Raw genomic sequence first — 26,496 nt, forward strand, 5'->3', positions numbered from 1 at the left:
GGAAGTCACTTACCCTTTTTGTTTCGAGAGGTAGAGCTGGGATGGCCAGGCAGTGAAGATTAGGAAGTCACTTACCCTTTTTGTTTTGAGAGGTAGAGCTAGGACTGCCGGGCAGTAAAGATTAGGAACCCACTTACCCTTTTTGTTTTGAGAAGATTAGGAAGTCACTTACCCTTTTTGTTTTGAGAGGTAGAGCTGGGATGGCCAGGTGTGAAGATTAGGAAGTCACTTACCCTTTTTGTTTTGAGAGGTAGAGCTGGGATGGCCAGGTGTGAAGATTAGGAAGTCACTTACCCTTTTTGTTTTGAGAGGTAGAGCTGGGATTGCCAGGCAGTGAAGATTAGGAAGTCACTTACCCTTTTTGTTTTGAGAGGTAGAGCTGGGATTGCCAGGCAGTGAAGATTAGGAAGTCACTTACCCTTTTTGTTTTGAGAGGTAGAGCTAGGACTGCCAGGCAGTGAAGATTAGGAAGTCACTTACCCTTTTTGTTTTGAGAGGTAGAGCTGGGATGGCCAGGTGTGAAGATTAGGAAGTCACTTACCCTTTTTGTTTTGAGAGGTAGAGCTGGGATTGCCAGGCAGTGAAGATTAGGAAGTGACTTACCCTTTTTGTTTTGAGAGGTAGAGCTGGGATTGCCAGGCAGTGAAGATTAGGAAGTCACTTACCCTTTTTGTTTTGAGAGATAGAGATGGGATCGCCAGGTGGTGAAGATTAGGAAGTGACTTACCCTTTTTGTTTTGAGAGGTAGAGCTGGGATTGCCAGGCAATGAAGATTAGGAAGTCACTTACCCTTTTTGTTTTGAGAGGTAGAGCTAGGACTGCCGGGCAGTGAAGATTAGGAAGTCACTTACCCTTTTTGTTTTGAGAGGTAGAGCTGGGATTGCCAGGCAGTGAAGATTAGGAAGTCACTTACCCTTTTTGTTTTGAGAGATAGAGATGGGATCGCCAGGTGGTGAAGATTAGGAAGTGACTTACCCTTTTTGTTTTGAGAGGTAGAGCTGGGATTGCCAGGCAATGAAGATTAGGAAGTCACTTACCCTTTTTGTTTTGAGAGGTAGAGCTAGGACTGCCGGGCAGTGAAGATTAGGAAGTCACTTACCCTTTTTGTTTCGAGAGGTAGAGCTGGGATGGCCAGGCAGTGAAGATTAGGAAGTCACTTACCCTTTTTGTTTCGAGAGGTAGAGCTGAGATGGCCAGGTGTGAAGATTAGGAAGTCACTTACCCTTTTTGTTTTGAGAGGTAGAGCTGGGACTGCCGGGCAGTGAAGATTAGGAAGTCACTTACCCTTTTTGTTTTGAGAGGTAGAGCTGGGACTGCCGGGCAGTGAAGATTAGGAAGTCACTTACCCTTTTTGTTTTGAGAGGTAGAGCTAGGACTGCCGGGCAGTGAAGATTAGGAAGTCACTTACCCTTTTTGTTTTGAGAGGTAGAGCTGGACTGCCAGGCAGTGAAGATTAGGAAGTCACTTACCCTTTTTGTTTTGAGAGGTAGAGCTGGGATTGCCAGGCAATGAAGATTAGGAAGTCACTTACCCTTTTTGTTTTGAGAGGTAGAGCTGGGATCGCCAGGTGGTGAAGATTAGGAAGTGACTTACCCTTTTTGTTTTGAGAGGTAGAGCTGGGATTGCCAGGCAATGAAGATTAGGAAGTCACTTACCCTTTTTGTTTTGAGAGGTAGAGCTAGGACTGCCGGGCAGTGAAGATTAGGAAGTCACTTACCCTTTTTGTTTTGAGAGGTAGAGCTGGGATTGCCAGGCAGTGAAGATTAGGAAGTCACTTACCCTTTTTGTTTTGAGAGATAGAGATGGGATCGCCAGGTGGTGAAGATTAGGAAGTGACTTACCCTTTTTGTTTTGAGAGGTAGAGCTGGGATTGCCAGGCAATGAAGATTAGGAAGTCACTTACCCTTTTTGTTTTGAGAGGTAGAGCTAGGACTGCCGGGCAGTGAAGATTAGGAAGTCACTTACCCTTTTTGTTTCGAGAGGTAGAGCTGGGATGGCCAGGCAGTGAAGATTAGGAAGTCACTTACCCTTTTTGTTTCGAGAGGTAGAGCTGAGATGGCCAGGTGTGAAGATTAGGAAGTTACTTACCCTTTTTGTTTTGAGAGGTAGAGCTAGGACTGCCGGGCAGTGAAGATTAGGAAGTCACTTACCCTTTTTGTTTTGAGAGGTAGAGCTGGGACTGCCGGGCAGTGAAGATTAGGAAGTCACTTACCCTTTTTGTTTTGAGAGGTAGAGCTAGGACTGCCGGGCAGTGAAGATTAGGAAGTCACTTACCCTTTTTGTTTTGAGAGGTAGAGCTAGGACTGCCGGGCAGTGAAGATTAGGAAGTCACTTACCCTTTTTGTTTTGAGAGGTAGAGCTGGGATTGCCAGGCAATGAAGATTAGGAAGTCACTTACCCTTTTTGTTTTGAGAGGTAGAGCTAGGACTGCTGGGCAGTGAAGATTAGGAAGTCACTTACCCTTTTTGTTTCGAGAGGTAGAGCTGGGATGGCCAGGTGTGAAGATTAGGAAGTCACTTACCCTTTTTGTTTTGAGAGGTAGAGCTAGGACTGCCGGGCAGTGAAGATTAGGAAGTCACTTACCCTTTTTGTTTTGAGAGGTAGAGCTGGGATTGCCAGGTGGTGAAGATTAGGAAGTGACTTACCCTTTTTGTTTTAAGAGGTAGAGCTGGGATTGCCAGGTGGTGAAGATTAGGAAGTGACTTACCCTTGTTTTGAGAGGTAGAGCTGGGATGGCCAGGTGTGAAGATTAGGAAGTCACTTACCCTTTTTGTTTTGAGAGGTAGAGCTGGGACTGCCGGGCAGTGAAGATTAGGAAGTCACTTACCCTTTTTGTTTTGAGAGGTAGAGCTGGGATTGCCAGGTGGTGAAGATTAGGAAGTGACTTACCCTTTTTGTTTTAAGAGGTAGAGCTGGGATTGCCAGGTGGTGAAGATTAGGAAGTGACTTACCCTTGTTTTGAGAGGTAGAGCTGGGATGGCCAGGTGGTGAAGATTAGGAAGTGACTTACCCTTTTTGTTTTAAGAGGTAGAGCTGGGATTGCCAGGTGGTGAAGATTAGGAAGTGACTTACCCTTGTTTTGAGAGGTAGAGCTGGGATGGCCAGGCAGTGAAGATTAGGAAGTGACTTACCCTTTTTGTTTTGAGAGGTAGAGCTGGGACTGATAGGCAGTGAAGATTAGGAAGTGACTTATCCTTTTTATTTTAAGAGGTAGAGCTGGGATTGCCAGGTGGTGAAGATTAGGAAGTGACTTACCCTTTTTGTTTTAAGAGGTAGAGCTGGGATTGCCAGGTGGTGAAGATTAGGAAGTGACTTACCCTTGTTTTGAGAGGTAGAGCTGGGATTGCCAGGTACTGAAGATTAGGAAGTCATTTACCCTTTTTGTTTTGAGAGGTAGAGCTGGGACTGATAGGCAGTGAAGATTAGGAAGTGACTTATCCTTTTTATTTTAAGAGGTAGAGCTGGGATTGCATGGCAGTGAAGATTAGGAAGTGACTTACCCTTTTTATTTTGAGAGGTAGAGCTGGGATGGCCAGGCAATGGTCTGGTGAGCCACTGCTGAAAGACGTGTCTGAGCTCAGGTTGGAGATGTCGGAGATGACGCTGATGGTGTTCGACCTCGGGTACATCGGCTGGAAGAGCTCAATCTGATGCTGATGCCACTGGGCCTCATAGAAGTTTATTGAGTGGCGTGATATGCACTCCAGTGAGGAGGGCTGTGTGTATGACCCAAATGTTCTCATATAGTCGTGTACTACAAAACAAACACAGAATTTCTTGTTTTTTCAAAGACTTATTAATTGTACTGAAAAAAAAAATTAAAGAGCTCTTATTGCATGAATGTACACAATATTTCTTGTTCACATGACAGACAAAATTACATCTAATGAATCTGCAATGTAGGAGTAATCAAAGTTATTGAAAACTAGGGTCTGAAATATATAACATCCTAAGAATGCCTACTGTTTTATTTCAGTACAAACTGCTAAAAGATATTTTAAAGATTCAATGATTTATGTTTGTTGCTAAATCAAATGTTTAAATATGCATGTACTGCTAATTAACCGGGCAGCCATTATTGCTGATGTCGTAAGCCCAGTTGAAATTAATTAATAAAACAATTATAACCAAAACCAAAAGATTCTGGTAAAATCTGTGAATAAAAATGTACTACATACAGTCAACCAAACATTTCTAAGAAAATACTATATGATAGTGGTGTGTACAGAAACACAATATTAGCAATAAGCAGTCAGGTCTTCTAAAGCTTACTGTTAAGTAATTTAACCAGTCCTGTTACAGCACACAAAATAATAGTTATACTGTATTCATACGCTGAAAACATCTTTATTTTATTTTATTTGGTTCGAAATTTGTCACGTGATAATGGCCTCCTACATTCAACCATTAGAGATGAGAATGTTTTGGTGAATGTTTCACAGTACTTACTTAACTTAATGGAACCATCTCTAACAGGAAGTTGCTGTGACATACCAGATATCACTAACTTGGTCTAGTATGAATTAGTAATAAACGTTATATATACATATTAGAGACACAATGTATTGCACTTCTGCCATTTGCAATATTTTCAGTGAAAAGGAAACAGAAATTTTAACTTATGGTTACACTTTTCATTGTAGTACACTTGCATAATGAGCAAACAAAATGACTGTATATGACCATTCAAGGTTACATCAAAACTGTGATTCAAGTTGAACCTGTTGTGTAAACAGACTAAAGTTCCAAATATAAGCAAATGAATGAATGTTTAACGACACCCCCACACACAAATACACGTCAATTATTGGGTGTCAAACAAAGGTAAGTATATGAAAATCAAATTTCAACAATGCAAACTTCAACAACGCAAAAACAAAACAATGACTCACGGATAATTGAACTATGCACGGTTTATCCAATATCATTCATGCAAACCATTGTGGGTTTTTTAATATGTTGTAATTGGATTCATCTTTATCACTTTTAGTCAAAACAAAGATAAAATATCACCATAAGGATATACATGTAACTTATTTAAAATAACGTCTATATACATGTAACTTATTTAAAATAAGTCTGAGACATTCAGATATAATTATGTGTTTCAACTAAATACAGTTTACAAAATGGAAATAGGTGTTTGTTTGAACTCTAGAAATGTTTAATCCTTGCCATGGATGTGACTAACTATTCCACTGCAAGCAATAACAACAAGCATTCGGAGAGTACTGCTAAAGCATAACATGTACATGTCCCCTACCAGGCTCAACAAATGTTCTTATCTAACTAACTTCAAAGACCATAACTCTGTGGGGTAAAAAGGATAAATCGCCATGAAAGTTAAACTTGATCCATAACAGTACATGATGAAGCTACATAAAAAATTTCATCTCAATATCTCCAGGCATAGCAAATTAAAAAAGTCAGAATTTTTGTTGTTGGTATTTCCTAAATTCAAGGGCCATAACTTTTAAAAAAAGGGGTAAATTGCCATGAAAGTCAAATGCTATCTTTAACAGTACATGATAAAGCTACACACAAAAGCATCCGGAAACCTATATGTGTGACAGACAGACAGACAGAAAGACAGAGATGAAACCTGTACACATAGTCCCTTCCAGTTGGACCGGTAGGGGACTAATAAATCAATGTGAGTTAGCATACTACACACATACTATGTGCTTTTTTGGGTGGTAAAGGTGGTGGCATTCCTTTGGGTAAACTCTCCATACTGGAATGGCTAGTAGCAGACGAGAACGTCTCGGAACTGGAGTACGTTTCCTGCGAGCTGGCTCGTTCTTCAGTGTAGATTGCTGTACTGGAGGACTTCTGAGTGAACACGCCTGACGACTGCGATGACTGGGAGCTGCTGGTTGATGAAGATGAAAACCGCGACTCTGTTTTATTGATAACTGTTCGGGATGTGGTGGCCGCCAGAGAGGTAGCACTCATGACACCGGTCACACCATCAGGAAGGTTGTCGTACGTTGACAACATCCGGTGAAAACGCTTAGAGGGAAGTGGTGGTGGAACCTCATCAATACTAGAAGTCAGCTGCTGTATCTGGCCTGTCAATAAATTTATTTGATCACATGATGTATGCTGTTTCCTGGAACTGTTACTATTCAGACTTATACTTCTAGAAGAGAAACTAGATGTTTGCTGTCCTGGAAAAGAATGTCCACCAAACTCACTTGGATCCCCACAAACTAAGTGTTCATGGGACTGGTTTAATCCTGAGCCTGTGCTGCTTGCTGGAGACTGGTTCAGTGGTGAAATACTGTGTGTAGAATTACTCAGTGGAGTTGTCAAGCCTGAGCTGTAGGACTGTTCAAGTGCCGGGTTCATCAGCACACTGTCGTGAGGAGACTGTGTCGGTGTGCGGGAACAGCTAGATGTGCTGCTCGACATGGAATCAATCAAACTCTGGTGTGACCGCCGCTTCTCCTTCTCGGGCAGTGGCGGGGGACCGTCACCTCCAGCACATTCACAGCCAGGCAATCTGAGAAAATAATACATCCTTATCAACTGGCACACTTTTAAACATATCTAAAAATAAACAGCATACTTTAGAACACACATATAGGGCTTTAAAGAAAATACTTACCACAATATATTGGTGCCAGATCATTTAAAGAATATACAGATATTTTGTCAAAAATATTTCTCATTTCTAAAACACACTTCCTTTCTATATTATTTAGTCACAGTATTTGTCAATTTTATAGTACCAAAATTTGCATTTAATCCAATCACATTATACATAAATTGATCATTTCAGAGCACAGGTAACTGGTACATGCAAAATGAATTAAAATTCTAACAAATATATCCACTTCTTTTTTATTCAATGTTAAAGCAACTGATGGGTTAACCAATTATATTCATAATACAGCTAAAGTACTGGTGAGGTACATGATACGTCTGTTAAAAATAGGTCACGGTGACCAAGTTCAGGTATGCAACACTCCGCCATCTCAAGTTGTACTTGCATGCAAGGTTTGATAATAAGGGTTTCTGCCAGAGGGTATGATGGGTAAAATTATGTACTCTAAAATCTTGGAAATTAATGGCTACATTAAAAAAAAAATTGAGATACATTATAATAAGAGAACTATAGTTTAAAATTTGTTAAAGTACATAAATGAAGTCTCCAATTTAGACAAATTTCAAACCCATAATCACCTAGTAGGGGCACTTATGAAATGTTTTGTTTTTATTATGTACCTTCAAATTATTTTCTGGTAGAAAGCCTTTTATTGATGTTACATCAATTAATAAGGAAGATATGGCCTGGACACGGTTATCCTTTTATGTGCAGTACCGTAATACGTAAAAAGTAGGTCACGGTGACCTAGTTATAGAAAGCGAAACACCACCATCCTAGTTGTACTTGCATGCAAGGTTTCATGAGCAGTAATCATTCATGTAGGCATACAGGCTCCAATTTTTCAAGGGGTGCAGGCTGATTTTTGCCCAAATTAAACAAAAATGCCAGAGTTAGCCCTGAAAAGTAGGCTGCAGTGATCTAGTAATGGTTGGCGACAGACCACCATTTCAAGTTGTAATTGCATGTAAGGTTTCATGATCCTATATGACTTGATAAGGAAGATACATGTATGGCCCAGAAAAGGATTTTCTTTAATAAGCAGTAATCTATGAAAAATAGGTCATGGTGACCTAGATATGGTACATAACCCACCGCCATCAAAGTTGTACTTGCATGCTATGTCTAATACTCCTAAATGGATTAATACGGCTAACATTCCCCAGATAAGAAAATGTTAGGGATATATGAGTGGACAGACAACAGCATACTATAAATACAACCCATCAAAGATGTTTGTATAAAAATTCATCAAGATGCCAATATAATAAATTGGCTATATACGTTTATTCATCTAAATAATAGAATCTCAGTTATACAATTATGTATACTTACATGTATGCAGCAACAAAACATAATTTATAATGCAAACCTGGGAATTATGGAATGACCAGTCTGTGGCAGGGGAGGTTTGGGCGGTGGTGACTCTTCAAATGTGAACATCGTTTGGTTACTGATACTGTCACTGGACCGTGATACAGTTATTGATGCATTGTCATATATTCCCAGCTCACTGGTCTGTTTGAGAATCTGCCGCTCACGGGGGGTTAGAGGAATGTCTGGCAAGGACTGGCGCTTCCCACTGGAAATAAAAAGTATTACAGCTTGTTGGTTGTATGACTGATAAAGACAAAGGCTAAATATCACTCACCATATATATAACTGTAACAGAACTCCAAATTTACAGGAACCTCTTAACAGTCCCCACAATTGTGCATTCCACCCTCATATGTCATATCATAGTCAAAAGTTTGTTTTGTTTAACAACACCACTGAAGCACATTGATTAATTAATCATTGGCTATTGGATGTCAAAACGTTTGGTAATTTTGAGTCATCAGAGGAATCCAGCTACATTTTTCTATTACAGCAAGAAATCTTTTATATGTACTTTGCCACAGACAGGAAAGCACATACCACAGCCTTTGTCCAGTTGTGGTGGACTGGTTGAAATGACAAAAACCCAATCAGTTGAATGGATCCACTGAGGTGGTTCGATCCTGTGACAATAGTCACAGCATAGTGTAAATTGTACCATGATTTTGGAAATTACTCAATTTTCGGATTCACTACCCACCTTAATTGACAGGTATTAAATGTTTGATAATCCCCTCTACTTTACTCATGTAGGAATGTAAATCAGTATATACAAATATGATTTCTGAAGAAAATTATATATTTAACATGTATGCTACAAGTACAGATAAACAAGAGAAAAAAAAATGTAAATTAGTAAATACATTGTGTTTTTAATTAGATAAATATAAATGTGATGTGTACACTAGCCTAATTAGTAGCATACAATCGAAATTTTTGTCCTATAAAATGAAAGAAAACAAATGACAGAATATTTCCTACATTTGTAAATTTCTTAACTTTTTGTTTTACAATTGTATGAATTTATTTACTGTCACCAGGCATTGGACTTTAACTTATCTTCCCTCTTCACTCTCATTTGAGGTGACATGGACAGCTACATGTACATATGTTCATTTAGAATGACGTCAAATAATCTTACTTTTCTGAATGGCTGGGTATTCCATTATTCATTCCAGGTGACTTTGGTAAGCTGCTTTTCCGGTTGGCCATTTTATCAATGCATAGCTGCGAGAGATCCTGAGCACACACATACAAAAAAAAGGAATTTATATTAAATATTAAACATTCTTTTTTTTATCATGTAACAGGTAGGCCTAGCATATTTAATAAAACAACAGTTATATTTTTCAAATTGGGATTGCAAAACAAAGTCATTCAAATTGTGATAACATTCACATGCAAACAGATCTCACATCTTACACATAGTTTGAGTATTTATTAATGGCTAACTTGAATTAAGTAAAGTATAAAGTTTACAGAACAATCATTTCAAAAAAAAGAGTCAAGATTATATGATAAAGAGATTATTGCCCTCCCGTGTTTCATTATCTTCAATATCATATATCAGGAAAAAAATTAATTCATAATAACTAAGTGCAGCCTTAATGGACACAAGCAGCAACATGAACAAAAGTTCTGTTTTAGAACATATTAAACCCAGATCTACAAATATAACAAAGGGTTACCTTGACTCCTTCCGACAAGGCTGTGATAATTTCATTTGCATTATCTTTATCTTGGGCCTGCTTCGAGTTCAGAAAGACACTGTCAGACCACCGAATAAATCTGGCAAGACACTGGCATACGTTATTGTGCCCAGATAATAGCTTTGTACTGCAAAGAGTAATTATACACAAAATGTGTTGAAAAAACAAATGTGCAAAACTGATGATTCAATCACTTTATTACAGTATTTAATATATCAATATAGGCAGTATTAGAATTGTTCAAGCATTGCACAGAAACAGAGTTTCATATAACATAATTTACTATAAGTAAATGCTAAGCATTTTTTTAAACTGAGCAGCCTATCGAAAACAGAAGCATATGAAACCTTAGACTTGATGAAAATAAAGCTGATGGAATTGATAGCAGTGAAACAAAAATGTTAAAGCTGTCTGTATCAGTAAAATTTTACATAATATTATTTAAAAAAACGTGCTTCCAATTTTCATTATTATTCAGTTACCTAGTACTAGCACAACCTTATATCAACATTCCTTCTATGAAGATTTCCCTTCCAGTCACTGACGTATGTCATAACCTCCACTCCACTGCAGAATTCTCTTCCCTTGCCAGATGTATTATCTTCCCCAACAGATGCACTCGTGCAACCATCGCCTTGACCGTGTGTGTAAAGGCATGAGATGAGGGCTTGTGGCCAACCCGATCAGCAGAATTCGAAACTCGTAAGCTCTGCCATTATAGAGGAAATGCAGTTATCTCCAAAAATCCCTGTGGATCAGTACAAATGGATGGACGTCGCCCACTCCCTGACTGAACTGTCTCCATCTTCATAGAAGGAATATTGATATAAGAGTTCAGTGGCGTCAGGATATTTGGATATGTTCACCATTATTCTTCTGGCCGAAGAACATATGGGAATAAAATCCCAAAGTACCCAAATCCACCTGCTTGACTTGACAATCGTCTTCTCCACTAGTAACTGTCTCTCCACAGATAGTACTGGAGGTAACAGTGGGGAGGACATCAGAGAAGGAGTAGACGAAAAGCGTATCCTGTATCCAACTCTGACAACCGCTGGAACAAAGTTCGCTGCTGCTTGATCCATGACAAAGTTGAAATTTGTCCCAGAAAGCAAGATTTCCCTTCCAGTCACTCTCAGCCCCACCAGGTAGTGATCCTGGCGTAATTGGGCAAGATTTCCCTTCCAGTCACTCTCAGCCCCACCAGGTAGTGATCCTGGCATAATTGGGCAAGATTTCCCTTCCAGTCACTCTCAGCCCCACCAGGTAGTGATCCTGGCGTAATTGGGCAAGATTTCCCTTCCAGTCACTCTCAGCCCCACCAGGTAGTGATCCTGGCGTAATTGGGCAAGATTTCCATTCCAGTCACTCTCAGCCCCACCAGGTAGTGATCCTGGCGTAATTGGGCAGGATTTAGCTCACTCGGTTGAGCGCTAGCATGGTTGAGCACTCGCTTGAGGTGCTTGCATCGCAGGATCAAACCACCTCAGTGGATCCGTTCAACTGACTGGGTTTTTTTCTCGTTCCAACCAGTGCACCACAACTGGTCAAAGGCCATGGGTATGTGTTTTCTCTATTGACTACAAGTCAGAATTACCAAATGTTTAACACCCAATAGCCGATGATTAATATATCAATGTGCTCTAATGGTGTTGTTAAACAAAACAAACTTTACTTTTCCTGGTGTAACAAGAGATTGTTTCCCAACAATTGCCCAGCAAGCTGAGAGATCTAATGAGAGGCTTTAGAAGCCTCCAACAAACATCCCTTCGCCATTGAAAGAACTCTCAACGGCTTTGTCCAACCCAAATAGGAATGTTCCTAACTGGTTGTGACTAGAAAGAGAAGTCTCGATAACCTCTCAAAAGCCTCCAGCTCAGCGAGCAGCACACTGACATTGGGCGTGGGTGTCAGACTGCCTTCACCTTAGTGGAACTAATGGTAGCTAAAGCTGCCGGGTACTCCTCGACCACAGCGCCCAGAATTCAATTGCTTCCAGCGATCAGCACATCGATTTCAGCGAGCAACTTTGTGCGCTTTGTGTGCTTATGGCAAGTTTAAATCTTGCTGCGGAGCTTCCATTGCCAAAGGTCTGTTTCCAAAAAACCACTTTGGAACAGCCTCCTCAGACGGAATTGCATCTGTGCACACTAGTTCATGAACAAAATAGAGGAAGATGGCTAAACTGGCCCTTCCGGATATTTGTATAAATATGAACTGGACCCAGCACACAACATTGGGATCCGTCAACGATGGTGACGAAATCCTTAGCACTTCATACACAACGGGGTGGAAAACCTGTTGGTGGTGCCGCTACAGACAGACCTCCAACAGAAACCTGGCAGGCAGAACAGCACCCATGAAACTGACAGCACCCTAGAACCACTGTGACCCTCCACAGAGGAACTGACAATCCAGCATCCAATCTGGAAGGAAATGCAATGAACAACACGACAGAACCTCTCTCCACATTCTATTCTTAGATAAACCAACCCAAATTACCTCGCAGTAAGTTACAATTTACAAACACGTAAAAAAACAAAACATAAACATGTCTGACACTGGAGGACTGTAGTATTCAAGATGAAGTTGATGGTCTGCCCATGTGTAGGTGTACTACCTACATCTGGCAAGAGAAGACAATTCTGTAGTGGAGTTTATGACTCAGGTTGTGCTAGCACAGTAAGTTGAATAAGACTATTACCAATTTAAGTATTTAAAACAAATCAATTTTCAAAGTTTTAAATGTGCAAATGATAATGCCTATTTTAAAAAATGTATACAGAAGATGATCGATCCTTGTACCTTCTAACTACAGTCTACCCAGTAATTTGCTAACTCTATCAAAGATTTTTTTTAAATATGTAGCAAACTTATTATAGTCCCACTGTCTTCTTCACAAAGAACAATCAGGTTTTTGGAAATCTCATTCAAGTAAAATGGCTCTTACAAACCTCACAGATGCATGTCTGTTTGTGTATTTAGACCTTTAAAGGCATACTGTTACAGATTTAAGGACCGTATTTCTCTAAGAATTGATAATAAATAGAAATTACATTAATTGTTAGAAACCAAATCTAGCTATTGCATCACCGTAACTGAACCATGATGGAGTGAAATCCATGTCAACTCTCTCGGCAACCTTAGTTTTTGAATTATGGACCATTGCCATAATTCAATTACTTTTACAAAATATCATGAATAAATGGAGTATGGTGGTTATAAAGATGGTCGAATAAAGTACATTTAAGGACAAATCAAATTATTTTTGCTCAGGTAATACTTTGTTAGACCATTACATAGGTCAGTGGTCTGTGACAGTATGCCTTTAACATGTGCCTTTATCATGAAGATGGACAACAATTAGCTTATGGTGCTACCCATTAACATTAACCTAGCTATTATACCTGTCCTGGTTCATCAGCAGGTTACTCAGCATGGTGCAGATACTCATGATGTTTTCCAGCACCTTGCTGGCGAGGGCGGGCAGGATTTCAAATTTCTCCTTGTTAATCACAGCCATCGTGATGAACGTCAGTGTGCGGTTCAGCTCATCCACATCCAGCTGCAACTGGCCAGCATCCTGAAACACAGGCCACATATTAATATATTAACATCTTATCACACTCTTAGCATATTCTCCTGGAAAGCATCCTGAAACACAGGCCACATCACCTGTTTATTAACATCTTATCACACTGTTAGCACACTGTATATTAGCATCTTATCACACTGTTAGCACATTCTCCTGGCAAGCATCCTGAAACACACGCCACACCACCTGTATATTAACATCTTATCACACTGTTAGCACATTTTCCTGGCTAGCATCCTGAAACACACGCCACACCACCTGTATATTAACATCATATCACACTGTTAGCACACTGTATATTAACACCTTATCACACTGTTAGCACATTCTCCTGGCTAGCATCCTGAAACACACGCCACACCACCTGTATATTAACATCGTATCACACTGTTAGCACACTGTATATTAACATCTTATCACACTGTTAGCACACTGTATATTAACATCTTATCACACTGTTAGCACACTGTATATTAACATCTTATCACACTTTTAGCACATTCTCATGGCCAGCATCCTGAAACACACGCCACACTACCTGTATATTAACATCTTATCACAATGTTAGCACACTGTATATTAACATCTTATCACAATGTTAACACACTGTATATTAACATCTTATCACACTGTTAGCATATTCTCGTGACCAGCATTCTAAAACATGTATTATTATTATTATTATTTCTGGGTTTTTTAGAAATAAATACAAGATTAACACATACCTTTACACATGTACAAACAATCCTAAGCTATGACATTACTGTGGCGATATCATAGCCTACGACGTTTTTACAATTTTTTAGCACTAAGATTGCTTCGAAAATATGGGCCCTGATTCCACTTGAGCATTTTACGTCACACTTTAGTATTTAGAGTATATTATTAAGGGTTTAAAAAGGGCACAATATTTCACAAGAACCGTTGTTCTGTTTGTGTGTCGGTTATGCAACTTTAAAATCACAAGAACTGCCAATTGGTTACGTGGTGAACAATTACATTCTAAAATTAAAAGTACCATATATCAGTAATGAATATAAATATCAGTTTGTTTTTAACTACATTTGAATCACCAATGTAACACAGAACCGTTGCACATAACTGTAGCACAGAACCGTGGCTCAAGTATTTTAGGATATTAGGTAGGCTAACTTATCGGTTACCTAAGTAAAACTCACATGAACTGACTGCCGGTTACCTAAGATTTATAATTATTGTTCCTTCTTTAAACCAACACTTTAGTATTTAGAGTATATTATTAAGGGCTTAAACCAACACTTTAATATTTAGAGTATATTATTAAGGCTTTAAACCAACACTTTAGTATTTAGAGTATATTATTAAGGGCTTAAACCAACACTTTAGTATTTAGAGTATATTATTAAGGCTTTAAACCAACACTTTAGTATTTAGAGTATATTATTACGGATTTAAACCAACACTTTAGTATTTAGAGTATATTATTAAGGGCTTAAACCAACACTTTAGTATTTAGAGTATATTATTAAGGGCTTAAACCAACACTTTAGTATTTAGAGTACATTATTAAGGGCTTAAACCAACACTTTAGTATTTAGAGTACATTATTAAGGGCTTAAACCAACACTTTAGTATTTAGAGTACATTATTAAGGGCTTAAACCAACACTTTAGTATTTAGAGTATATTATTAAGAGCTTAAACCAACACTTTAGTATTTAGAGTATATTATTAAGGCTTTAAACCAACACTTTAGTATTTAGAGTATATTATTAAGGGTTTAAACCAACACTTTAGTATTTAGAGTATATTATTAAGGCTTTAAACCAACACTTTAATATTTAGAGTATATTATTAAGAGCTTAAACCAACACTTTAATATTTAGAGTATATTATTAAGGGCTTAAACCAACACTTTAGTATTTAGAGTATATTATTAAGGCTTTAAACCAACACTTTAGTATTTAGAATATATTATTAAGGCTTTAAACCAACACTTTAGTATTTAGAGTATATTATTAAGGGTTTAAACCAACACTTTAGTATTTAGAGTATATTATTAAGGCTTTAAACCAACACTTTAGTATTTAGAGTATATTATTAAGGCTTTAAACCAACACTTTGTATTTAGAGTATATTATTAAGGGTTTAAACCAACACTTTAGTATTTAGAGTATATTATTAAGGCTTTAAACCAACACTTTAGTTTTTAGAGTATATTATTAAGGCTTTAAACCAACACTTTAGTATTTAGAGTATATTATTAAGGCTTTAAACCAACACTTTAGTATTTAGAGTATATTATTAAGGCTTTAAACCAACACTTTAGTATTTAGAGTATATTATTAAGGCTTTAAACCAACACTTTAGTATTTAGAGTATATTATTAAGGCTTTAAACCAACACTTTAGTATTTAGAGTATATTATTTAAGACTTTAAACCAACACTTTGTATTTAGAGTATATTATTAAGGGTTTAAACCAAGACTTTGTGTTAGTATCAGCAAAGTTTAGAGCAGCCTGGGCAGCCTCTTGAAGAAATTCACTGGAGCTCAAAGTGTTATGCCTCCAGAATTTGAATGAAACTATAATAATGTCAACTGCTAATGGATAAACACCCAAATAGCATCTAGCTTACAGCTGAATTTGTAGCACCCTTATTTACTCCAAGTGTTTCTGCAGTACTTCAATTGGGTTTTCAATTGGATTACTGTCAAAAGTATTTTCAAGCATGCAACTAGAAGAAAACCTCTATTTTAGTATTTGAACTGGACCCCATATGTAGGTAATGTAAAATAGTGTTGGTAATTTAAGCTTTTCACCGTCAGATTACATAATACTTAAAATTTCTTGCTTACATTATCAATTTTGGCATTTGTAATAGTTCCAATGTGAACTTATATAATAGAATTTTGTATTATAATCTTCTCATGTACAGTTTTACATCTATTAAATGCAAGCTTATCATATTATACAGACTGAAGACAATCATACTTATTTTTAGCCTGTGTGATCTTTGCAAACTTGACGAGTTAGCCTGAAAGCACTATCAGTTTCAGAATGAAAATAGAACTTGGATGTTGCCCAAAGACTGGAGTGTTGGCAGAGTGGAGCATTAACCATCACCTAATCAATACATCAACTGAATAAAAATCCATGGGTGATGAAGCAATTTGCTGCTTTGCCCTTGCATAATGCTCTTGTGTAGGTATTATGTGCATTTAGGAATGTACCACAAACTGGGAAACATGACTAATGCATAAAAACTATGATTTAATAAATTCTTCACACACTGAAACAACAAATCTAATATAATACAACCGTAAATACTACACATACCTAAAACAACTCGGAGTCAATTTACCTAATTTTGTGGATTTGCCGATTTCTACATAAAATTTATGAGGTGATAAGACAGGAACACAGTCATACTGAACATGAAATAAAAGCACACTAAAATTATATTACAAGTCATTATGCAAAAATTTGTAAAGTTGTAGTTATTTATCACAAATAAATGTAGAATTAGCAAAATATAGCATTTTAAAACCACACAATATGTAATCTCTGAACACTGTACAACATCAGTTATCTATGACATGGGGTGCAACTATTAATTGTAGTTTACAATATTCGCAGTTTGACGAACAATTCTTTCATTTGTCCCCCATGGTTAATTAAAAAAAAATAATAATTTTTGAATGATTTCCATAGCTTGCACTCTGTTGGGAATTCTGATGATACGGTAATGCATTCCAGCTAATCACAGTACTCGATTCTGATGCACCTGGTATTTGCACAGGCAATCCCAGACCCAACATGCTATCATGACCTGGAATAATGGTAAAAATATATAATAATATACTTTTGTCCTTTTAGTTTTTCTTTTTATAATATATTTATTAATAATTATGTTACAAGTGATAGTTAAAAATAAAATGTGTTGCACAAAACAGTTTATGAATTAACATGTATGTGTGATAGCTGGCTACTTTGTGGAAAGTATTGCGAATAAATCAAACCGTGGACCAAATATCAAAAATCAAACTGAAAATATAAAAAATATAAATCATCCCACTCCTATCTATGACAGTTTAAGGGGAAATTTTTAAAAGTCATCTAGAAACCATGCTGCTCTCACCAGCCACTGTTGTGCCAGTCGTATGGGAACAGCCCTAATTAGACACTGCATTCTCTGTATGTACTGTGCCAGTCGTATGGGAACACCCTAATTAGACACTGCATTCTCTTTATGTACTGTGCCAGTCGTATGGGAACAGCCCTAATTAGACACTGCATTCTCTTTACGTACTGTGCCAGTCGTATGGGAACAGCCCTAATTAGACACTGCATTCTCTTTACGTACTGTGCCAGTCGTATGGGAACAGCCCTAATTAGACACTGCATTCTCTTTACGTACTGTGCCAGTCGTATGGGAACAGCCCTAATTAGACACTGCATTCTCTTTACGTACTGTGCCAGTCGTATGGGAACAGCCCTAATTAGACACTGCATTCTCTTTACGTACTGTGCCAGTCGTATGGGAACAGCCCTAATTAGACACTGCATTCTCTTTAGGTACGGTGCCAGTCGTATGGGAACAGCCCTAATTAGACACTGCATTCTCTTTACGTACTGTGCCAGTCGTATGGGAACAGCCCTAATTAGACACTGCATTCTCTTTACGTACTGTGCCAGTCGTATGGGAACAGCCCTAATTAGACACTGCATTCTCTTTACGTACTGTGCCAGTCGTATGGGAACAGCCCTAATTAGACACTGCATTCTCTTTACGTACTGTGCCAGTCGTATGGGAACAGCCCTAATTAGACACTGCATTCTCTTTACGTACTGTGCCAGTCGTATGGGAACAGCCCTAATTAGACACTGCATTCTCTTTACGTACTGTGCCAGTCGTATGGGAACAGCCCTAATTAGACACTGCATTCTCTTTACGTACGGTGCCAGTCGTATGGGAACAGCCCTAATTAGACACTGCATTCTCTTTATGTACGGTGCCAGTCGTATGGGAACAGCCCTAATTAGACACTGCATTCTCTTTATGTACGGTGCCAGTCGTATGGGAACAGCCCTAATTAGACACTGCATTCTCTTTATGTACTGTGCCAGTCGTATGGGAACAGCCCTAATTAGACACTGCATTCTCTTTATGTACGGTGCCAGTAGTATGGGAACAGCCCTAATTAGACACTGCATTCTCTTTATGTACTGTGCCAGTCGTATGGGAACAGCCCTAATTAGACACTGCATTCTCTTTATGTACTGTGCCAGTCGTATGGGAACAGCCCTAATTAGACACTGCATTCTCTTTATGTACTGTGCCAGTAGTATGGGAACAGCCCTAATTAGACACTGCATTCTCTTTATGTACGGTGCCAGTAGTATGGGAACAGCCCTAATTAGACACTGCATTCTCTTTATGTACTGTGCCAGTCGTATGGGAACAGCCCTAATTAGACACTGCATTCTCTTTATGTACTGTGCCAGTCGTATGGGAACAGCCCTAATTAGACACTGCATTCTCTTTTATATGTCCATAGTGGAGCAACTATATCCACTAGATTTGTGGTAGGTTACATCAGTAATTTCCACACAAAATACTCCTAAAAAATATTATAAAACACTTAAACATAAAACAAGAACTGTCTTTAAGAAGCCTGTTTTTCTGTTCCTCATGGTAAAAATAGGCTTTGTAAATTCAGCCCCCAGTTTTGTCACTCTGTACTAGGTTTGTTCTCAGAACCAAAAATAAATCTTGACAGGTAACCTGCAGACAAACTGCTCATTTTAGTAATCCTGTGTGTTGATATTGGGCAATTTGTTGAAAAATACAGAACAATAAATATGTTTGTTAGTGTTTAGGTTTTATTAAACTGTTTTCAGTGGTATTTTGTTAGGAAATTGCAGTGGTAGATTGCCACCAATCATGTCAACAATTTCTCTATACAGAAGATATAGCGAATGCTTGATGTAATATCCATTGCGATCAGTTTTGGACGTATTTTTGAGAGACAAGTGCCAATACCTAATGTAATAAACAAAATGGATTTTTTTTTTAATTTTGCAAAGTACACAATATATAATAGATTATTTCTTTCTTGTGTTGATTTTAGAAAGACACAAGAAACATCATTAGTATGTGTAAGAAGAGATGAAATTAACCATTGTAATAAGTAACTACACTGCAAATATATAATTTTTTTTACACAGTACAAACTTTAATTGTGAGCTCCTAAAGGAAATATTTTCATGTCAAACATATACATATGTGTTCATTGCCAAAACAAACAATTCATTTTCCTGAGTTGCCTGCGTGTTCAGCTAATCAGTGAGTAATTATGGGTTGGTATTACAAGAAGGGATTGTATACTCTGGCTTAAGGGACTTTTCATTTTATGAACATGTACATATATAACAATGTCTTTGACATATTAGGAGCACTGGAAAGGTTCTCGGGCAGTCGTCCAAGTAAGCATATGTATTTGTTGTCACCCCTTGATGTGTTTTTGTCATTTAATCTAATTAGGACTCATAAAAGCTGGAAATTATCAGTTCATTATTACTTTTCTAACATTACAATTAATGGGTGCAGATAAATAGGCAATTATTATTATGTGAGGGTGGGGTGTCTTTTGGGGGGATGGCAGTTTGGGGATTCACATATGCAAAAAAGAATATATATATATGGTATGAGATCTTTCAAAGAAAATGTTACTCAAACCTAGACATACACGTGTACCGTATATCGCTGTGTATTAGCTGACTTTTAAAGCCTCTAAATACCATCATGAGAAGAAAGGTCGGCCTATATACGGTGTCAACAAAAAGTATCTAAGAAAATACCACAAAATATCAGCATGTATGAAAACGCGTCGGTCAATCTCGGCTTCAAAACCTTACCGTTGCGTTATTTAATCGGTATTTTTAACAGCCTGTATTAAGTCCCATACAAGTGTCCATTTGATTGTTTCATACACACAATAAGTGTTATCTTTTATTTGAGAAATGAAATGAAATTTATTATATTTTTTATCTTTCAACAATTTCCAGTAAAAGCCATTAAAAAGTAGCACCAGTATTAATTTGGCGCAAAATGTGTCACGTGACAGTACCTTGATCAAATATATCTATATTTTTTGCCCGTTTTAACTACATAAAGGTTGAGTTGGCTTATACATCATACCAACCAGTTTGTACCAAATATTGAGGGGTCGGCTTATCCACAAAGTCGGCTAATACACGGCGATATATGGTATATACCGAATCAGTTCTGTTTGGTACTATATATACATGTATATGAGGTGCATACTCCACTTTGGGTTCATTACATTTGCTTATCTAGGCCACATGCTATCTCAGAGTTTTACTCAATTTGTACAGGTGCTCATTTGTCACTGGATACTGAACAAAGTAAACTTGAGGGGTGGTTTCTCAACACATCTGTTCTTACACTAGGGGATAACACTTTACCAGGGATGGGTGGGGGATTTACTTTGACATTTCAAAGGTGCCCTGTCAATAAGTATTACATGCACAGGGCTGTTCAACAATTATGTAACATTCCAGGGAGAAAGGATCATGAAACACATTACAAAATTGTTATGGGGGTGTTTATGTCAAGTTAAGTAATGTATTTAAAATTTAAGTTTGCTTTTTTAACGAAACCGCTAAAGCACATTGATTTATTAATCATCAGCTATTGGATATCAAACATTTGGTAATTGTGACATATAATCTTAGAGGGAAAAGGATCTTTTATATGCACCATCTCAACAACAAGATAGCACATACCACAGCCTTTCATATATCAGTCATGGAGCACTGACTGGAACGACAAATAGCCCAATGGACCACCGATCGCACATCAGGTGAGTGCTTTACCAATCGGCTGCATGCCGCCAAGTAATGTTTGTAAGACCATGTGTTTCATTTTTATTCATAACTTCGACACATTTTGTAATGTGGTGTGGGTGGGTTTTGATGTCTGAACACTACACGAATCCATGTGTCTACATTTATATGAATACTACGGTTATCAACAATTTGTTATTAAAATCTAAGAAGCCAAATCTGAAACGAATGTCTCAGTTGTTAAAAGCATGATATGGATAAGCATATATGGCTTACTGATTGATGCCATGTCCATATTATATCAATGTATGAACGTGTATGTGTTCAGGGAAATCGTTGTTTACACACTTTGAACACTTACTAAATATATTATACATACAATCAAACCTGTCTTAATCGACCACACAAGGAGTAGACAAAAGTGGTCCACTTTTTCTGTCTTTAAACATTTTTGTTTTTCTTTCTCTTTTCGATTTAATGGATATATGTATTATAGTTTACAGTACTGTAAATCAACTTTGGAAGGACTTTCTTTTGGCACTGTCACTAACCCTAACCCTAACTCTGTTTATAATAAGTCTTTATAATGTTCTTTATATGTGACAGTGCCAAAGGAAAGTCCTACCTCAACTTTTGATGTTGCCTTCTTCAGAAATAATAAAATGTTACTGGAATTTATTTATTTTACCTTTTTTGTTTTCTTTTTTTCTTTTAATTATATAATTACTACTGCATTTGGTATGTTGTGATAGTAGATGACTTTACAAATGTCAAGCTTAGCCTACACAGAGGCAATTAGATGCATTCTACAGTGATATTTTCCTAACTGATACACAGTAGAGATGTCAGGACTGAATGGGTACTATATCTGTGAAGGTATGAAGATTGCTTATTTGTTTCACTGTGTTGTTGAAAAATAAATCTTTTTATAAAACAGTTAAATTTTTACAGTAGCTGCTGGCTTAATACTGGTATCCTAGCGATTTGGGATCTGACTGAGGTGGCCACAGGCCACATTTGACAGATGACAATTTATAATGATCTCAGTGCATTTACATTAAAAATTGTTCGTTAAGCAAAAAGTGGATGTTTATAGAGCAAGTGACCGCTATGACAGGTTTGACTGTATGTATATATTAAATACCATCTTACAATGGTTTTTAGTTGCTGTTGTAACATAAATAATATGGCAACCTACCATTAGCAGTGTTGGTGGCGATAAAAATTCCTTCTTATTTTTGCCCATCTTCAGAGTGATGTAGATATATGTATACTCCACATATTATGTTTATTTTCACAAAATAAACCTTTGTAGAATCACACAACTGCTATTAAAGATGGTGTCCTGTATGAAGCCACTGAAAACTCATCCATGTACAACAGCTTGATGAAAACACTTCCTACAGAAAATGTATTTCTTCATACATAATCAATCCACCAAAGGCATGACAACACTAGACAGCTGTCTGTCTGTATCTGCCCTGGTTAGTTTTAACGAATATGAGGTAAAAGCAAAGTGAACCTTGTTGAAATGAGCAGATGAAAACAAATTGTCTAGTTATTGGTCAGACACAATTTTGAATACTGTTTAGTTACAGAGCTGTATGAATACCATACACAATATGTTGCAATTTATGCTAAAATGTTTGTCAAAAAATCAACCACTAATTTATGTATAACTTGCTTCATATTGAAATATAAATATTATTTTAAAATTTGTTTAAATAAAACTATTAGTTAATACCAAATGAAATCTTTAACAAACTCCAGGATATAAATGATAAGCGATCTATGTGACTAGGAAATTAAAAGAGGTCCTCACAACTGGTAGTATGTACCACAATTAAGACTACACGATTAGGCGGTGTCTTCTAAAGTCCAGTACTTAATAAACTAACAGTCCCAATGTAACACATACTTTACACAGGCTGCTGCTTATCACTTGAACACACTTAGTCCTATAGCAATAAGAGATAATCTTTTCGCAGCGGCGTGTTTACATCCACTATGGTTGCAACTGATAACTCGAAGTGCAAGTAACAGCTACATCCCAGCATGAAGCACATGATCACAACATGGACCACAGACACCGGGCAGTGAGTGACTCTCAACAACAGAACCTCACAATGAACAGCCCACTGACTGTGATATAACAGATTGATGAGTCATCAGCAACAATCACCATCATTGCAGGGCTTCTCAGTTCATTACGCAGCTCCAGTACAATGTACACGAAGTCAATGCATTAACTCAGTCAGTAAGAACAGGGCACAGCATGCAGCACAGAAACCAGAAACAAAGTGTATTAGGTTTATTATTATATTTATCCCAAATTCACTATCTACAATTAATTTTTTATTTCAATTTGAGTAATTTCTGCTCATCAGTTATGTGTATTTTAACAACAAGTACATGTCCAGTGAAAGGTGTGCACACACAACAACAGTTATGTGTATTTTAACAACAAGTACATGTCCAGTGAAAGGTGTGCACACACAACAACAGTTATGTGTATTTTAACAACAAGTACATGTCCAGTGAAAGATGTGCACAGACAACAACAGTTATGTGTATTTTAACAACAAGTACATGTCCAGTGAAAGATGTGCACACACAACAACAGTTATGTGTATTTTAACAACAAGTACATGTCCAGTGAAAGGTGTGCACACACAACAACAGTTATGTGTATTTTAACAACAAGTACATGTCCAGTGAAAGGTGTGCACACACAACAACAGTTATGTGTATTTTAACAACAAGTACATGTCCAGTGAAAGATGTGCACACACAACAACAGTTATGTGTATTTTAACAACAAGTACATGTCCAGTGAAAGGTGTGCACACACAACAACAGTTATGTGTATTTTAACAACAAGTACATGTCCAGTGAAAGGTGTGCACACACAACAACAGTTATGTGTATTTTAACAACAAGTACATGTCCAGTGAAAGATGTGCACACACAACAACAGTTATGTGTATTTTAACAACAAGTACATGTCCAGTGAAAGGTGTGCACAGACAACAACAGTTATGTGTATTTTAACAACACTTAGCACATTTAATTTGAATGAGTAAACAGGAAAAATATAAATGAACAAATAAATGAATAAAAAAATTAATCAATCTATCAATCAATCCATGGGTTTGCTAGATAAAAATGACTAAACAGATACTGTAATTAAATGTAAAATACTTTACATGATACATACATACATGTATTTGTCACTTGTATACTGGCATTTCATGTAATTGTATACACTTTATGTTTATTAATATTTAGATAGCACACCTGTTCTAACTTTAAAAGATTACTTTAAAGAAAACATATATTAACTAAAGGCCCTGCTACATGATACGAGTGACTCGGATTTCAACGTCAACAAGCAAATTGTAAAGTGTGGCATGTTATACAATTGAATCGGCCCGAGTCACTCGTATGAGTCGAAGTTTAGAACCTGTTCTATTTTCATATGATTGAATTGGGAGCACAACTCTTTGTGGGGAGTGTCCAGTAATTTATATAAAGACAGAAACGTTATGACAGCCACCTTCTTATCAATACACGACATTGTTTACCATGGTTAAAGCAAGGATGTTTTTCAATGACTTCACGTTTCATCAGGGTTGAAAATTAACATGAAAACCATGGTCGCCAGCAGGGCTAGTTGAAGAAAAATCTTACTGGCCCTTCTCAAATTTAACTAGCCCTCCAATTGAACTTTGTTGAATAATAACCATGTATAATAATAACCATGTATATATTGTTTGCGTTAAAAGAAAAACGATAAATTGGCATGTATCTTCATAACGAATAAAGTTAAAATTCATGTTAAAAAAACTCAAATAACATTTAAAAATAATAATAATCCAGTATAAAAAAAATAGTTAATTTACCATTAACCAGTATAATCCAGTATAAAAAAAAGAGTTCATTTAACCATTTACCAGGGTAAAAAAAATGATAGAACAGCCAAGGTACCTTCACTTGCATTGTGTCTAAAGTAATCAAATTGAGCTATGCAGTTTTATAAGAAACAATTTTTTATTTATGTTGAACTTCCCCCAAAAAGTGATTTTAGATGGTATGGGTTTACAATTTAATAAATTAATATGTTTTTATATGAATTTTATTTTTACATGCCAATTAACTGAATTTTGGTATAATCCCTGTAGTAGTAGAAAAATTTCATTGTTAGTGTCAGTTAAAACTACAAGATAAATTTTGATTTTGTCCCAGAATAAAATACTAGTAAGCTAATTAAATAGGATTAATTTGTACCATAACATTGAATAATATCAAAAAGTAGGTCTACTAGATAATTATGGCGTATTCAGTCCATTCCAATAAGCCGACGACTTTAAAAAACACATTAAGTGTCTGCAATATGTTTTGAGCTATATGTAGTTACAGCCCCAGACCAAAATCGCAGAAGCTGAGGTTTATTCTGGTCAATCTGGTGCTGTCAAAATATAGAAAATGTTCTATAATATCGTCTGCTGCCAGATCTGTAGTTCACGCCAGCACAGACGCTGTGTGTTTTGTCACATTCGATTCAGTTTCAGTGCGTTTCATTTTTAACTGGCACCATACTCACCAGTCTCTAAGATCTATGGTCGCCCAATGGACTACCTGTGTAAAATTCTTAGTCGCCCTTAGCCAATAAAGGTCGCCATGGGCAACCGGGCGACTGCTAATTTTGAACCCTGGTTTCAAACGATTGACAAGTACCGTGTGGCAACACGTCCGATTCAATCGGTCTGATTGACTGGTGCGACTGGTTTATTTGACAAGAGGACAGGATATAGCCCAGTGGTTAAGTACTTCCTGATGTGCAGTCGGTCAGGGATCAATCCGTCAGTGGGCCCACTGGGCCATTTCTCATTCCAGCCAGTACACCACAACTAGTATACTAAAGGTCGTGGTATGTGCTATCCTATCTGTGGGATGGTGCATATAAACAATCCCAAAGACCCTTGCTACTAAAGGAAAAATGTAGCAGGTTTGTCTAAGACTATACATGTATATAAAAATTACTAAATGTTTGACATTCTTTAGCCGATTTTTAATCAATGTGCTCTAGTGCTGTCGTTAAAACAAATTAAAATTTTATTTAACAACACACACACAGACATCACACACACATAACACATACATACTAACACATAACCACTAACACATACAGACACACATTAACACATATACAGACACACAAACACACACAAACACACACACTAACACACACATCTGGAAGACTGACATCAGTGTAGACTAACACTACACAAACTGCAAGTAGTTGTTGATGTCAGTCTGGGTCAGGTTGATTTCATACATGTAGTCTGCATTTCA

General features: G+C 37.2%; 1 protein-coding gene across 3 annotated transcripts in view; it reads right to left on the reverse strand.

The window, feature by feature from the left end:
* The window catches only part of LOC121383577 (rap guanine nucleotide exchange factor 1-like), a 102,122-nt gene that overhangs the window by 29,214 nt on the left and 46,412 nt on the right, over positions 1 to 26,496 (reverse strand). For all 3 annotated transcript variants that reach the window (XM_041513665.1, XM_041513664.1, XM_041513667.1), the window contains 6 exons: positions 13,104 to 13,279; positions 9,676 to 9,823; positions 9,129 to 9,226; positions 7,983 to 8,192; positions 5,679 to 6,505; positions 3,501 to 3,754 (listed from right to left, as the gene is read on the reverse strand). In XM_041513665.1, coding sequence (XP_041369599.1) covers positions 3,501 to 3,754; positions 5,679 to 6,505; positions 7,983 to 8,192; positions 9,129 to 9,226; positions 9,676 to 9,823; positions 13,104 to 13,279 — 1,713 coding nt within the window. The remainder of the gene's footprint in view (positions 1 to 3,500; positions 3,755 to 5,678; positions 6,506 to 7,982; positions 8,193 to 9,128; positions 9,227 to 9,675; positions 9,824 to 13,103; positions 13,280 to 26,496) is intronic.

This window comes from Gigantopelta aegis, chromosome 10 (assembly GCF_016097555.1).
Source record: "Gigantopelta aegis isolate Gae_Host chromosome 10, Gae_host_genome, whole genome shotgun sequence".
NCBI lineage: Eukaryota > Metazoa > Mollusca > Gastropoda > Neomphalida > Peltospiridae > Gigantopelta > Gigantopelta aegis.